The sequence below is a fragment of the Lotus japonicus genome, chromosome 3, assembly GCF_012489685.1.
Source record: "Lotus japonicus ecotype B-129 chromosome 3, LjGifu_v1.2".
Taxonomy (NCBI): domain Eukaryota; kingdom Viridiplantae; phylum Streptophyta; class Magnoliopsida; order Fabales; family Fabaceae; genus Lotus; species Lotus japonicus.
The window spans coordinates 13,932,220-13,946,929 of NC_080043.1; the positions used below are offsets into that span (position 1 = coordinate 13,932,220).

At 35.4% G+C, this 14,710-nt stretch overlaps 2 protein-coding genes across 2 annotated transcripts; one reads left to right on the top strand and one right to left on the bottom strand.

Moving 5' to 3' along the window:
• Positions 1-2,378: 2,378 nt before the first annotated feature.
• On the bottom strand, positions 2,379-8,378 carry LOC130743645 (uncharacterized). The gene is made up of 3 exons (XM_057595879.1): positions 8,288-8,378; positions 8,003-8,128; positions 2,379-3,442 (listed from the first exon to the last, which is right to left on the bottom strand). Exons 1-3 carry the CDS (start codon positions 8,376-8,378, stop codon positions 2,379-2,381), a joined length of 1,281 nt encoding a protein of 426 aa, XP_057451862.1.
• Positions 8,379-9,876: 1,498 nt separating this feature from the next.
• Positions 9,877-12,362, top strand: LOC130749108 (NADPH:quinone oxidoreductase-like). Its single transcript, XM_057602396.1, has 3 exons — positions 9,877-10,227; positions 10,342-10,536; positions 11,898-12,362. Exons 1-3 carry the CDS (start codon positions 9,972-9,974, stop codon positions 12,200-12,202), a joined length of 756 nt encoding a protein of 251 aa, XP_057458379.1. The 5' UTR covers positions 9,877-9,971; the 3' UTR covers positions 12,203-12,362.
• Positions 12,363-14,710: the final 2,348 nt, after the last annotated feature.

The window sequence follows — 14,710 nt, forward strand, 5'->3', positions numbered from 1 at the left end:
GAGGAAGTTCCCCCAATACTCCTTAGTGAACTTGTTGATTTTAGAGGTGTGGTGAAGATAGATAAAGTTTATTTACCATCACTGGAGGAGGTTTGCACTCGGCATCCCTCGTTGATCGAATGCCAGCAGAAGAGAAGTGATATGTTCAAGCAATGGGCATTCACAGCTTTAGGGCAAGTTCTGCATTTCCTCAAGACCACTAAACCAAAAGACATGACTGAAGCTGCTTGCCAGCACCTTCAAGGCTTATGGGAGGAGCTTGAGTGCTCTAGATTTGATTTGACTTGGCTTGAACCTCATGTTCAGCATGCCTTTGAAATGAAGAGTTGTTTTGAGAAGGTAGATAAGGTCAGAAAGCTGAAAGATAAAGTGCAATGTTTTCAGATTGGACTTGAGTTAGCCAGAAAAGACTTGGCCAAGGAAGAAAAAGGCTATAAAGAAAGAGACTTAGATACCGTGCTTGGTTATGGGAATGTTTAGTATAGTAATACAGACTACAGAAAATGAGCTTGGTGTGCATGCTTTTCTGATAAGCACTAGGAATTCTTGGTACTGACTCAGAAGGTGGGTTAGGAAATTATCTCTGTTGTTAAGGCTGTGGTTGAACTTGGATTAGTATCCTTGATGTTAATTTTGATGTCAGTTCTTCATTGAAAGCGATGCTTTCTTTATCTTCATCTTGTTATATTAATTTAATATTTAATCATCTTAATATCTTCCAAATTGATCCCTATTCTCTAAACTGTTAGAATCTTATAATAAAGAGACACTCTTAACTTTTTTCTTCTTCCTAATTGATCCTTAACCTGTTACATTTGTTATAACTTATAATAGATCATGTTGAGTTAGAAGAAATGAAGGAATCTAATAAAGAGATAATGTAGGAATACTCAGACTAGCAAGAATGTAATCCCTAACATATGAAATGTTTGAATTCATAGTTGCCAAAGTAAACACCATAAAAACATCTATTTACATTGTCGACCTCATCTTCAATCACTATCTCTTTACCTTAAGTCATACAAAAACGTCTGTCCCTTATGGATTTTTGCCTACACTGCTTCTTCAACATTACAAGTCAGTGTGTAATCTCATGAATTTTGACATCAGTCAGAGCCTGTGCATCTCTTATGGTTATCTAGAAGGACAAAATATCTCTTTCCTAGTCAAGAACCTTTGAGCGAAGACGATAATGAATACAACTTTGTTACTTTAGATCAAATAGAAAACCTGCTTAAATATTTTATGTTCTAGTGTGATGCAAAGAGAGAAACAATGTTATTTTTCTTTTCTAAAAAACATGCATGTACAAGATCTAATTTGCTCATCTATTATTGCTTTTCCTCTTCATATATGGTACTCCGACATATTCTAACTGTAATTTTAACATCATCCATTTACATGTCACATGCATATGAGAGATTACTTGCTCCTAACCTTAGGGACATTAAGACTAATAAAAATTATTCTTAAAGCAATTAGATCATTTAGATGTATTAGAAGCTAGAAAAAGTTACACCACTATTTGACAACTTGACAGAAAAATGGAGAAATATATTGGAAGATAAGATAAGAGAAGTATATTTCTAAGGGGAATTGATCAACTAAGGCGGAGCTTTTTAATCTCAAATTTCATATTTTTAATCTCAACTAAGGCGAGCACGGGTTTGCGGATACCTACCCCAACCCGTTTGTAGACGGGTATTTTAAAAATTCATTTCCTCAAACCGCGAGTATTGGTGACAGATTTTTACCCATGGGATCGGGTATTTATGTCATCATTAAGATCACGTATCAAAAGTGAAATTATGCTTAAAAAAATAGTGATAAAGATCTATACCACATACTATTATTGCTAATTAAGACCTCAAGTGGGCATATATAATCATGTATATGTTCAACTAAATATTCAAACGAATTTAATCTAATCGTAGATATTTCAATTAAGTAAAAGGCTTGCTTGCTCCAGTACCTTTTTTAAAAATAGGAGGGTTTGGAACTCTTTAGTTCATTAAAGCAATCTAAAGAGAAATACAAGTAATTAAGTTCAAGACAATGGTCCAAGTCATCATGCTTTCCAATAATTAACCAGGTTACTCGACCATAGAATAATCTACCTCTTCACTTAGATGTCAAAAACACCAATCAACCCAATAGATTTTTGAAACTAGATATCAAATAACAAGATAAGTAAAGTTATTGAAACTAGATAGCATGACCAGTTTTTCAAGTCTAGTCAAATTATTACAGTATTAAACTAAAAGGAACACAAGTTTTGCAATATAGTCAAAATAGAAGAAATCTAAAGGGAAATACAAGAAATAAAGTTCAAGACAATGAATGGTCTGAGACATCATGCTGCTCAATAATTAACCAGATTACTCAACCAAAGAATAATCTACCTCGTCCCTTAGATGTCGAAAACACCAATCCACCCAATAGAGTTTGGACTTTTCTTTAGGATCATATCCACCAGGAGCATAGTTAAGTTGCTGTTCATTACTCCATGAATACACTGCACATTTTGGATCTGATTCACAAATGGAATAGACATGGTTGCTTCTGTATCCCCACATGGTTGGATTGCTCAATGCATAACATGATGCACGTGATGAACAGAATAATGCACCATCGCGCAATGTATCTAGTTTGACATACTCCATGTTTGAGAAGTCTACTTTGTACACATCCAATATTTCCCCGGGCTTAAAATCAACCACTAAAAGTCCCTCATCAGAACTGACCAACCTAAGGTTGTCACAATTTTTTGCAGGAGTATTTCTAAGTTCAATCATTTTTATACCCACAGAGTTCAGGTTAAGTACCCCTATCTTGGCCTCGTTAGTAAGAGCATATATAACATTACCAAAAACAACCGTGTCCACAATCTTCCATTGAGTTCCCCACTTCCAATAAGTAGCAGTAGCCCATTGAGAATTGCGAGATTGATAGACATGTAAACTATGAGAAATGACAGAATGAATCACTATAACAAACTCTGCAGAACCTTTCACCAAAGCAAATAAGGAACGGTAATCCTGATAGTCCCAGTAGATGTTAATGCCTGAGGTACTTACTTTCTTCTGCCTTCTGGTAAAAGGGTTCATTAGGAGAAGAGTCCTAGGACCTGCAAAGATCAAATATCCACTTGAACAGCCAGAGTAGGATAAGCCCGAAAAACTCATATCCATCTTAGTGCTATACAACTTTCTCTCAGGTAAGCAAATGAATGACAAATGTTTTCTGGCAAATGAAGTTTTTTGAACCACAAATGGTGATTGTGATTCCATGAATGATTTCCAATAAGTTCTTTGGTTGAACCTCCAGCTCTTGGACACTCCAGCAATTTCAAAAAGGTCAGCAAGATTTAATTTCTTGAAAATGGTATCAAGGAGTTCCATAGGAAGTTTGTCAACAAGGTCTGCATTTTTTATTTCCTTTCCTGTGTATATAAAAAAAGGACAATGACATGTAGTTTTAAAGTCAATAAAAGGAGTACTTAAAAATTTATTAATTTATCTAATAAATTCATGACATATAAAGAGATAAAAAATATTGTCTCAATCTCCCAACAAAAATTAAATCGAAAATAAAACATAATTGTGCATCTTTCTTATTGTAAGTCGCTACGCGTCCCAACCCAATCTCCACTCAGTTTCTCTCTCCTGTTCTCAACTTTGTTGAACACTCTCAACATCTCTCTCCTCCACCTCATCCTCAACAAAACCTCAACAACCACTACAAACCCTCAACAACTCTTAACATCTCTCTCAACATATCATTGCATATGGTCCAATGAGAATATTTAATTGTTTTTACCTTTTGAAAATCATTTGCTTTCATGGTATGTAAACAATATATATTCATTTTCATCTTAGGATAAACTAAATTTCGAACGGAAAGCATAAAATATTAACAAGAAAAATAAAGGCAATTACAAAAATAGGAAATCCTATTAGTTGGGATAAACTTTTCCTAGTGATTCTCCTACAAGCATATAAGAGAGGTCTAATATATGAAGAATACAATTTTTACATGAAAATTACCCATTAGATCTTAGATTTAGAAGACACTAGAGAATATTTTGTTTGAACGTGATACTAGAGAATACTGATTAAACTAGAAATTGAAAATGTCAGTACTTTTTTTTTAAAGCAAAAGTTTTATTAGATGAAATAGTTGATTGTACAAACACAACTCAACAAAAGGAGCATAATTCCCTCCAAAATTATAAATAAATACCTAATAAAATGTGCCCAAAGATATAACTTTAGAAATCCAGCACCTAATGAACACCTATCCTGCACAAAATGCAGGAAAAACCGCAAGTGAAATTGACAAGGTCCAAACCCTGGTCAAGCACTAAAAGACTAATGAGAAAGAGCATCTGTCGGGGACCGAGATGTGGCAAAGAATAGCCACATAACCCAACAAAAAACATAGCTCATTTGGCTATTTGAGGGAACGCAAATCAGCACAAGACATCAACCAGAAAGCGAAAGCAAGGGAACCTAAAGGGAACAAAACCAATCATGACCCCGATCCGCAATCATTCGCCCCAAAAATTATGTCCTTGTGGAAGACAATCATGTTTGAGTCACGATCATCTACATCATGGTGAATATAACTCTCACAGCAGAATTTGTTCCATTCACAATACTAAAACCTTGCTTAAGTACGTTTGAACCATTAAGCTATTAAAATCTAATTAAGGTGAATTTTAAAAGATAAAGATAAAAATTATAACCTTTGATAAGATTTTCATCATCAGTTATTGAATATAGTACTAGTCACTCCAATCAATAATAACACTTTTCTCAACATTGAACATGTGACCATACCCTTCATAAGTTTTCTTATTGCTTCTTCGCCTCCATGTGCTAAAAAAATACCTACCGCCAATTTTCTCTAACTTTATTCATCGGAATAAGGCTCACATTTGCAACAAACTACTTCCATTTTGTCTTTTGCATAGTCAATAATTTTTACCATTTTGACAACTGAATCCACAAGCCACATCACTCTCACTTGGCTTCTTCATAGTCCTCCCATCATTCTCCATAGTGTTTACGCAACAAACTTTACTACACTCAACTAGTCCACTAGAACATAATACTCTACTTAGCCAGTTGATTCCAAACATAATTTAAGACACACAGATCAATCATAAAATGAGGAATGGAAATCTTTCACCTTGCCCCCCAACCAGATCCATGATCTATATGTAATTTAATCCACAAACCTTGCCAACATGATCACTTCCTTCATTCTTAAATATAACATCATTTCTCAATAGCTAAACTTACCAGATGGAAGCATATCTCACAACAATGCCTTCGCTGTTTTTTTGCCTTTGAACACCTCATGACAAGGTTGCAAAAAAAGTGATAAGGGTCTGTTTGTTTCCTGTTTTAAAAACAGTTTTTAGTTTTTAAAAACTGAAAACTTGTATGTTTTCAGTTTCTGTTTTTAGTTTTCATATATCAGCTTTCTAAATGTTGGAAAACATGTTGATGTTTTCTTATTCTGAAAACTTTTTAAAAATTGTTTCTGAAAATTATTTTAAAAACTGAAAACAAAACAGCAACCAAACAGACAGTTACTCTGCAATGACAATACAGTACTAACCCTCATCCAACTATAGCAATTTGTCCAAACGAGGCATTTCCACCCTTAGACCATACACCATGATTGTGAAAGACCTATAGGGAAACTTGGATCCGGTAGTAAAAATATTCATGCTTTTAAATGGTTTTGGACCCTCAATATATATGTTCACATTTTTAAATAATAGGGAGCATTGGCCAAATATATCTCTAACTAACACGTATTGGGCACTACTCGATATAAACTCTACCAATCCTGGGTAACCATAAATTTGTCTAACCTGCTCCTGGACGACCCATTTGGCATGTACTAGGTTTATTTTCTTCCCAATAAAGGGATGTCGTCAGTCTCCAAAAAATCAATTAAAGCATTAAATTTGTTGATTTTTCTCAACCAAGACCGAGATCTTTCACTAACTCCCTTCCTCTCTCCTATGCTTCTTCCTAAATTGAAATCTCTACTAAACACCATATTGTTTCCTTGTGGTTGATTTTAGGTTGGCTTCCCCCGCACATCCCCGTCTTCTCTTTCATCATGCAGAGTAAACATTCACAATAATGCATAGTTTTCATTCCAACTCCCTCAAAGTCCAAGAAATCTAGAACCAAAAAAGCATTCTTATAAATTAAAGACATTTTTCCACAAACAAAGGATATCCCTACCTCCATTCCATTGTTTGCTGGGTGATCCTTATGTCGGAATATAATATAAAACCATAAAAGTGACCCTTAATTACCCAACAACTTAAGCTTTTGCGATAAGTGGGTTATTTGACATCATATCAGAACCTCTATGATTGAGAGGTCTAGAGTTCGATCCTTTATCCTCTTACTTTCTAATTAAAAATTGAAATTGAATTAAGCACATGGTAGGCGGGCTTGTGCATTTATCAACGCTTCACGTCCAAAGGGCTCTTGCGTGAGGGAGCGTGTTAGAATATAATATAAAACCATAAAAGTGACTATTACCCAACAACCTAAGCTTTTGGGATAAGTGTTTATTTCACACCTTCCATTCCATTTCACCATCTCCCCAAATTCACAAACAATATCTTTATCTTTGTTGTCCAATTTTTCACCTAGATTCATAGCAGATCAACATCTTCTTACACAACTAAGTTTCACCCTTACTCCCGGTCCCCTTGCATTAAAACTCAATCTTTGTAACTTACCAATCTCTCCCCTCTCACTCACCTAGTTGTTTACCTTTCTTGCTTCCATCTCATCCCCTTTTTATATCTTTGTAATTACCTTCACCAAATCCTCCTCATACCCTTCAAAAGTAATTCCAATTTCTTCCCCATTTCCCATAATTTTTTTACCTCTACCACCTAATCTTTCAAATGATAAATTCTATTCCAATTTGAATATCATCAGCAAAACATGTCTAAATGATGGCAAGGTCTAGGATGTCATGAACCAAGTCACCCACATGGCTTCTCATGCTAGAACATAGTTAGCTATATGCATAAATCCACCTAACCTGTGCAGATATCCAACTTTCCACCCATCAAATTATATACCACTTGGTTCAAAGGCTCTGATACTGTATCATGAACCAACTATACTAGAAGCATAAGCTATTGGGCTAGAACACATGAATTATAACAGATGACTAACATGAACTCATATTACATTACCATATATGTTTAGAAAGAAATAGTATTTACCCTTGCTAATGCTCACATTAAATAGGAGGCATTGAAGGAGATCATATTTACCAAACAAGACAATGGACATACACAAAAGGGCAGGTAGATTCATGCCACCTTTGATCCTTAACTCCTTCACTTAGAAGGCACTAAAACGACCAGACAAACCAGTCCCAAAGAACTATCCGAAAAATCGCAAAAATACAAAACAAAAACTCGAACAAAACTCGAAAATCTCAACATACAACAACCAAGACAACAAAAAACCTAGAGAGAAGCATGAATCAATGGAAAAACTCTTAAACTTATTTTCTTAGAAAATCAATGGTAGGTAGAACAATGATCTTGAAAAATTACATTCGATTTGCAGTTAAATACCCTGAGACTCAACAAATGCACAAACATTCAAAACTTTTAAAATTGAACTAAGATATTATTGAGCGAAAACATGGGTAAGCATAAGTGAGAATACAATCTCAAATGCGGTAATGGTGGAAATCTCAAGTACTGAGTCGCAAATTATTTTGTCGGACAACGAAAAACATTATCACAGAATCTAAACTAATAATAAATAAGCGTTCTCCTAGAATCCCTAAAAATAACCAAACAAGAATTTAGGAGTCCAGGTGCTTCAATCAGAACATATATACACGCAACGATATGACAAACACAATGCATGCAACATCAGCATAAATTAAAGAAAAGATGGGAGCGATCGGGGTATATAGACATATAAAATCATACCCGTTGATGATGATGATCGTGATGATGGTGAAGAAAGTCCATCAGAACCCTTCCACTGTTTAGTACTGTTTTCGTCATCCTCTTGCTGCATTCTGTAAATTTTGGAGTAACCTAATCCCTTTGTCCCTAATCCCAAAAAATAACCAAACAATAATTTAGGAGTCCAGGTGCTTCAATCAGAACATATATACACGCAACGATATGACAAACACAATGCATGCAACATCAGCATAAATTAAAGAAAAGATGGGAGCGATCGGGGTATATAGGCATATAAAATCATACCTGTTGATGATGATGATCGTAACGATGGTAAAGAAAGTCCATCGGAACCCTTCCACCGTTTAGTAATGTTTTCGTCATCCTCTTGCTGCATTCTGTAAATTTTTGAGTAACCTAATTCGTTTGTTCCTCTGTGAGTCCTACCCTTCAAACCCTTTTATATGGAGAAATATTTACAATTTAATAAAATAAAAGGAAAACACGTCAATTTATGCTATGTTTGTATCTATGGAAAACTTAAGGATGGAAGAGAAAAGGAAAGGATTAAAAAATCTTTGTGTTTGGGTGGGTTGAAAATAGATGGAAAAACAATATTGGAAAGCTTGAATGTTGAGATGCTTTTAACAAAATTAAACAAAAACCATTACTTTTGTTTCATTTTTCCATATTATTTTTATTACAATATTAATACAAATAATTATTTGAATGATATGATTTAAAATGTAAAAAATAAATTATAATAATATTGATATTCTAAATTATTTTTAAAAACTATTTTAACAATTAATAGTATATAGTTACAATTGTAATATAAATTATTTAAACCATTTATTTGTGTTGGATAAAATAGTAATTTCATATCATACTTTTTTTTAGACCAAAAGGCTGACAAAACCCAACCAACACAGCAAAACCAACCCAAAAACCTCTAAGAAACCTCCAAAGCCCTACCAAGACCCACCTGAAGACAGTACAACACCCCTTGGGAAAACCAAATGAGCAACCCAAAAACCCCAAACCAATTTTATACCATACTTAATTCCATTATTCCAACTCTTTTTTGTCATTCTCTTAATTCAAACAGCTTAATGGTGTGTTTGTTTTGAGGGAAGGGGAGAGAAAAGATTGGCAAGGGAAAGAAAACACAAATACCAAGACACTTTCCCTCCTTTGGATGCACCATAAACAGTAGAGGAAAGGAAAAGAATTGGTGGGTCCCATGCTCTGAAACTTTCCGCCCAAAATGGGAAGAAAACTGATTGAGCTATCAAATTCTCTATATTGCCACAGTACATACTAGAAAATGCATATTTGTATTCACGTGTGTAGTTTTTAGTCTGTACGTTTCAATTTTCTTCTTTATTGATTTTTTATTTTTTTTACGTTTAATATTAATAATAAATTTTCAAAATTTAAATATTACTATAGTTTTAGTATAAATGTAAATAATTATAATATTATTGAATATATAAATTTTATATTCTATCACTCCTAAAAATTATAATAATTTTAATATTTCATAAAATAATTTAATTTATTTTAAAATAAAATTACTCCAAATACATATCCATATATATATATATATATATATATTTAAAAAGACAGATATAAATATTTATCAATATTATATATAAAGGGTAAAATAGTCATTATGCATCACACTTCTTTTCTTTCCTTCTCTTTTTATTTCTCATTCTATCAAACCAAACAACCTAAAAAATCCTCTCACTTTCCTTCCTCTTTCCTTTCCTTTCCCTTCCTTTCCTTCTACCTTCCTTTCCTCTCCTTTCTTCCCTAACCAAACATAGCCTAAAAATCATCTCAATTTTCTTTTTATAAATTTGTATCCACACTCATATTCATTCTTTGTATATTCTTTTGTCTCATTTCCATCTCAACATTCAAACATTACCATAAAGGAAAACATGAAGAAAACAACCTTAAACATAGTTGTTTTACCTTAGCCATGTTGTCACTCCCACCTAACACAAGTATCACCACAGCAGCCTCCCCCAACAGCAGCCTGCAAACTTCAAAGCCCCCGACCTTGAATCAGATTCATCACCACTTTCAATCTGTCAGCACACGATCCAACAAACGAAACTCCTTCTTCATTCACAATTGCATTGCCAATCACAATCCCATGGCGACGGCGATCAAGGTGGCTGCGCTCTCCGGTTCCCTCCGCAAAGCCTCTTACAACACAGGCCTCATCCGTTCTGGTTGGTTCCTACTCACACTCTTCTCTTCTTCTCTTCCTTGTTTGGTTTTGATTATTCTGCTCTTTGAGGATTTGGGAATTTAACTATTCAATTTTTTGGTGATGATCATGGTAGCCATTGAGCTGAGTAAAAGTGGTGCTGTTGAAGGAATTCAAATCGATCATGTTGATATTTCGCCGCTACCGTTGTTGAACACTGATCTTATTAGAGAAGGGGCTTACCCAGCTGAAGTTGAAGCTTTTCGTCAAAAGATTATTGGAGCTGATAGCATTCTCTTTGCTTCCCCTGAGAATAATTATTCTGTTGCAGGTACACTCCAACTCTCTAACATCATGTGGGTCTTGTGTTTTTTTTTTTTTTCTTCCATTTTATGGTAGAAAAAAATTGACCCTTTTGTTGAAACTTGAAACTTTTGAGAACAACATGAGCTGGGTCATGGTGTTCTTTTTGTTTCCTTACTTCTTTTAGTAGTTTATGAGTTTTATTTTTACCATCAACTCCTTATATGCATTTCCAAAATGAAGCTATAGCATGAAACATAAGGATGATGTTAGAAGAGCAACGTGAATAGAGAATCAGAGTAGAGAGAAACACACAAGACTTTGGTCACGCAGTTCGGCCAAATTGCCTATGTCTGCGACTATAGAGCAGCTATAGTTCCATTTATTGATTAGGCTTCAGAATACCCTAGGGTTGTAGTGTTACAAGCATATATAGGGATGTGTGCTATGAGCCATACTCAACAGATGATTATGAACACTCAATGAATTCTGTTATGTAGAATGTAGATATAAAAATAATTATGTACCTTTACCCAATAAATTGGGTGGTGAAAGTTTGTGAGGATGACATGTTATTAGAGGTAGAGCATGTTTAGATCAGCTTCTCTTTCCTCATAATCAAGAAGTTTATCACAAAAGCTTATGTCTTGTCCTTGGAATCAATTGTTGAATTGATTTTGTCTTGTTCTTACTATATTAATGTAGAAACCATTCATTATTAGTCTTTGTTTAATGACCTTCAGGCTTGGGCTAATAACCTAAGCTTCTTTTCCTTTATTTGTTGACTGTGCAAATGATAATATAGTTAGAAGAGTTAAGTTTGTCTAAATGATTTGAGACAACAATTCTTGCAGTCAATTTTCTCATAGGACAAAACATAGTACTGATTAGTGTCCTTGATCTGAATGTGTTCAACGACACTACCACTGGCAAATGTGCCTTTAGAGTTTGTTTATATTGTGTACCCCGTCTCTGACTTCTGAAAAAAAAATGTTGAAGTACTGATGCATAAGCCCTTATTGTTAATGTCTCATCGAATTTCATTGCATGCCACAATGGTATCTTCTTTTGCCCTGATTTCATCACCTCCTTTCGCAATCATCATCACAGTCACAATTTAAAACTATACACTGTAGAAATTGGTCTGTTATTCAAATTGATGAAACATATTGAACACCTCAAGTTTTAGTATGAATAATTGAAACTGCAAAAGAATAAAGATTGTTTGGTGGGTGGTTCGTATAGTGTTTAGTTTTTCCTACAACATTCCTTCATATGTGATAATTAAAGGTAGATTCAGTTACATATTCAAAACTTCAGAGACGGCAGTCTACAAATATAAAATAAATAAGGTTCTTTTTGCTAATCTTTTTCTTGCATTTATTTCAGCTCCACTAAAGAATGCCATTGACTGGGCATCTATACAACCAAATGTTTGGGCTGGTAAACCTGCTGCCATTGTAAGTGCTGGAGGAGGCTTCGGTGGAGGAAGATCACAATATCACCTCCGCCAAATCGGGGTCTTCCTCGATCTTCATTTCATCAATAAACCCGAGTTCTTCCTGAATGCATTCCAGCCTCCGGCAAAGTTCAACAGTGATGGTGACTTGATTGATGAAGAGGCTAGGAAAAGGTTGAAGGAAGTTCTTCTATCGTTGAGGACTTTTACGATGCAGCTTCAAGGCAAAAATTGAAACAACTCTAATTCTCAGAAATTGTCGAAATAAGCTTTGCATTTCTGTCATAAATATCATTGTGTGATGTGGTTTCCTCCATGACAACATGGAAAGGATGATATGCAATTACAAAAGTTATTTGGAATTTTTATTTATGTTGCCTTCTGTTTGGTTTCAAGTTTTGAGTATTGATCTTTTTTCCCTACGCCTCACATCATTTTTTTTCTCTCTTCCATTCTCATCAGGTAGAGAATGACTTATTCTCTTTCCTAAAGATCTGGATGATGTTTATCAGCTCCTAACTATTAGCTTAGCTCCGAATCTAGTAATTGTACATATCTATATCTAACTGTGAGTTTCGAAGACCAGTAAGGTCTACAAGAGAAGTGTTATCAATACTTTCTTTTTAAAAACCACCCTCGATCACTATGCCACATGAATGACTTCTCCTTCGACTGTTGTCCTAATAGCTAGTTTTGTACTCCCTCCGGTCCTATTTATAAGCATGAAAGAGAAGAAAAATCTTGGTCCTTTTTATAAGAACCAAATGAAAGTTTGAGCTATATTAATTAATTTTTTCCAATGATGCCCTTATTAATTCTAACTTGTAAAATGTGTCTCATTAATTATTCTCTTTCTTTTCCACTTTCCAACACTAATAACAAAGGGTAATTTTGGAAGTTCATTTTAATTTAAGATAAATTTAATGCATTTTATCTAGTTTAACTACATTTCTTAAACTATGTGAATTTTTTTTTTGTTGCTTATAAATAGGACCGGAGGGAGTATTAGCGACTAACGCGTCTTTACATTTGTAGCAAAACAAATGTCCCAAACTCGAGTAGTCATTGGTGGCTCAAATTTTTTAGCCACGAATATGACGAATTTTTTAATTAGCCAATTACAGCTAAAACCATTAATGGAGTCCAGAAATAACAACAAGTCAACAACAATGATACAAAATGAACCAATAAAACACCCCTCAAACTTATTGATTATTCACTACCATTCTACCAAATATATGAATCAATTGTTCATGAGTTAACAATATCGCGTAAATATGAGTGTCAGAGTATGCAATTTAAAATTCGTGCTTCAATGAAAAAAACAACTTGGATTGTTCAATATTATTTTACAGAAAAAGATTAGAGTCCTTTAATGCTAAAATCCATCATTTAAATCAAAAAATTAATTTTTATGCACGTAAACAGAGCTTTATACAAAAAATAAGGAACAACATGATTCCCGCCACCAACAACTGTCTCCGCCAACAGCAGCCGGCGAATTTAATAAGTAATAACCCCCCTCCAATCTTGAATGAATCTAATAGGCTACTTTGAATGTGTGATCTGTCATTCACACCTCATGCCATACCACATACTACAATTTTTTAAACTCTTTTATTTTCCACACACCAGATCACCAATCTTGTTTTGTGTGCCTGGTTACCTTAGTTGCGTTTACCTTTTCCACTGAGAAATGTTAAGAATTAGGCCTGTCCACCGGTCGGGTTCGGTCGGTTTCGGGCCCAAAAAGCTCCACCGACCGAACCCGCATGACATAAAACTAGGCCCGTAACCGACCATGAGATGTGTCGGTTTGGATCGGTTTCGGGTTGGTCGGGTAACGGGCGGGTCGGGTCGGTTTCACCGGATTTTGCAGAGAATAGAAAGATGAAGAGCAAAGAACCCTAATTTGAGTAATTTCATTCAATTTCATCAAAAAAATTAACCAAAAACAACATAGATCAGATCTGGATATACCATATTACCATTACCAACTTACCAAGAAGTCAAGAACCAGTTTTCAATTGCTTATCTCATGCGAAATAGCATGTTCACTTCATCTTGCGATATCAGAATCGATTGAGGCAAAATGAAGATGAACAAGCTATCTCGGACCAGATAAGCATGGAGGAAGAAGACAAGAAGCTATGCAGATGCAGTGGTGGAGTGGCTAGGGTGGTGGCGGCACAGAGGATGGCGGCGCAGGTGAGGAGCTAGGGTTTGGAGAGAAGAAGAAGAGGAGAAGAGAAGAGGAGATGGGTGGTGGCAACGGTGAGGAGCTAGGGTTTGGAGAGAAGAAGAAAAGGAGAAGAGAAGAGGAGAAGGGTGGTGGCGGCGCTGAGGATGAAGAGAACTGGAGAAGGGTGGTGGCGGCAAGAAGGATGAGGTCATGAGGAGAAGGGTGTGGCGGAGCAGAGGATGAGAAAAACTGGAGAAGGGTGGTGGCTGGCGGCGGCGAGGAGTTAGGGTTTGGAGAGAAGAAGAAGATGAGAATTGAGAAGGGTGGTGGCGGCGAGAGAAGAGGAGTTAGGGTTGAGAGAAGAAGAAGTGAAGACTGAAGAGAGAGAGGAGCTAGGGTTAAATTTTTTGGTTTGGGTGTTTGGGCCATTGCTTCACTTGGGCCATTTGTAATTTTTTTTTTTATATTAGGTTCGGTCGGTTCGGTCGGACTGGGCTCCAAACCGTAACCGACCGAACCAACTCATATGGAGCCGGTTTTTTCCCTCCCTCAACCCGCCAT